The 2,145-nt window shown below is 39.3% G+C and overlaps 1 protein-coding gene across 1 annotated transcript; it reads left to right on the top strand.

The window, feature by feature from the left end:
- Positions 1 to 223: 223 nt before the first annotated feature.
- On the top strand, positions 224 to 1,536 carry LOC104884259 (uncharacterized). Its single transcript, XM_010668883.1, has 3 exons — positions 224 to 830; positions 954 to 1,141; positions 1,279 to 1,536. The coding sequence occupies exons 1-3, from the start codon at positions 224 to 226 to the stop codon at positions 1,534 to 1,536; spliced, it is 1,053 nt and encodes a 350-aa protein (XP_010667185.1).
- Positions 1,537 to 2,145: the final 609 nt, after the last annotated feature.

Genomic DNA, 2,145 nt, shown 5'->3' with positions numbered 1-2,145 from the left:
TTTATGGCAAACCTTTGATTGTAAACAATGGACTTCGAGTTTTGATTTTCACAAAGAAGTGTTGAAGGTGATTCCAATATGGGTTAGACTGACTAACTTACCTCTCAACTGCTGGAGTGATGATTCACTAAGCAGGATAGGGAGCTTGCTGGCGGTGCCTATCTATGCAGATGAATGCACTACTAAGACTCTTATAGTATCATTTGCTCGGATTCTAGTAGAGATGAATGTTACTAAGGAGATTCCTAAAGAGATGACTATAGAGGATCCTAGTGGAAGGGTGTTCTCTCAAAAAGTTCTCTATGATTGGCTTCTTGTATACTGCAATAAATGTCAGATTATTGGTCACAACTGTGCTTACAGTTTGCCTAAGAAGCCTGTGAAACAAGTTCAAAAATGGGTTCCTAAGAATACAGTTCCTTCCCATAGTGTTGAAGTCCCTGTTAATATTGGTGTTCCTCCCTTAGTAGTAGATCCCAGCCTTGCTGGTGAACCTGCGAAGGAAGTAGAGCTAAGTATTACAGAGACAACTCCAGTAAACACTCCAGAACCTATCCAGGGGGAAGAGGAAGAGGAGCCTTGGAAAGTTGTTACTAGAAAATCTAAAGGTAAACAAGTCTCTTTTCAGTCAACTAGAGTGGTTTCATTTTCTCAAGAGCCAGGCAGGCCTGGGGTTAAAATAAAAGAAACTAGGGTGTTTCTACAGCATCATGGAGTGGATTTTTGTGCTCTTTTTGAGACTAGAGTGAGGGATCATAAAGCTTCAAATGTCCAAAAGAAGATTGGTAATATCTGGAGCTGGGAGGATAACTATGGTTTCTCTCCTAGAGGTAGGATTTGGATAGGCTGGAAGCCATGAGTGGTTTCAGTTCATGTAATGAGGAAGACTGAACAATGTGTAATGGTACAAGTTGCAAGCTTTGAGCAGAATCATGTTTTCTATATTATTGCAGTATATGGTTTACATACCATTGCAGATAGAAGACAATTATGGGTGGATCTGAGAGAAATGGTGGATAATGCTGATTTTCCTTATCTTATTATAGGTGATTTTAATGCAGTTTCTCAGGCTTCTGATAGAATTAATGGGACCCTTGTAAGTGAAGCTGAAACTGTTGATTTTTCAGACTTCCTGATGGAGGTGGGTGTGCTAGAAGCCCCTTGTTCTGGAGCTTACTACTCATGAGTAATAAAGGTGCAGGGGAAGCTAGAATTTCTAGCAGGATAGATAGAGCCCTTATTAATGATAACTTTTTGCATAAGTTCCCTGATTTCAAGGTTGAGTACCTTGCTGAGGGAATTTCAGATCATACTCCTTTGTTGGTTTCATTCTATGCTATGCAGGAGGGAGGTGGTAGACCTTTTCGATTCAACAATGTTTTGGTTGAGGATATCAATTTCATAAACACTGTGAAAGAGGCTTGGGAGTCTACAGGGAACACTTGTAAACTTAAAGAGTGTTTGAAAGAAGTTAAAGGCAGTAAAAGAGGTCTTGAAAAGGCTTCACAGCACTCATTACTCACAGGCTCACCTTAAAGTAGAGGAGTTTAGATCTCAGCTCACTAATGTGCAAACAAGAATGACTAGTAGTGGTGATGGGGATCTTCATCAGGAGGAGAAGGATTTGGTGAACAAGCTGAGACATTGGTCAGCTATTAAAGATAGCATACTGAGACAAAAAGCTAGAATTAGATGGCTTACTATGGCTGATGCTAATACAAGTTTCTTCTTTAATGCTATTAAAGTAAGAAAAGCGAGGAATAACATCACTATGTTAAAGACTGCTACTGGAGAAATGGTGAATACAAGAGATAAGATTCAGGCTGAAATTGTTGGTTTCTATACCAAGCTCATGGGCACTAGAGCTGTATCCCTGCCTTGTATAGATCTACACACAATCAAAACTGGTAGACAATTGAGCTATAGTAGAGCTATTCTTAGTCAGTCAGTGACTCATGCTGAAATTGACCAAGCTCTTTTCACCATTGATGATAATAAAGCACCTGGTCTTGATGGTTTTAATGCTTTCTTCTTTAAGAAGAGTTGGGAGATTATATAGAATGATGTTTATGAAGGTATTGAAGAATTTTTTCATTCTTCTTTTATTCACCACCCCATTAACATCGCAACTGTTACCTTGGTGCC

Source organism: Beta vulgaris, chromosome 1 (assembly GCF_026745355.1).
Source record: "Beta vulgaris subsp. vulgaris cultivar EL10 chromosome 1, EL10.2, whole genome shotgun sequence".
Taxonomy (NCBI): Eukaryota; Viridiplantae; Streptophyta; class Magnoliopsida; order Caryophyllales; family Amaranthaceae; genus Beta; species Beta vulgaris.
Note: the sequence above shows the minus strand (reverse complement) of the source record. Positions and strands in the feature narration are given on the sequence as shown.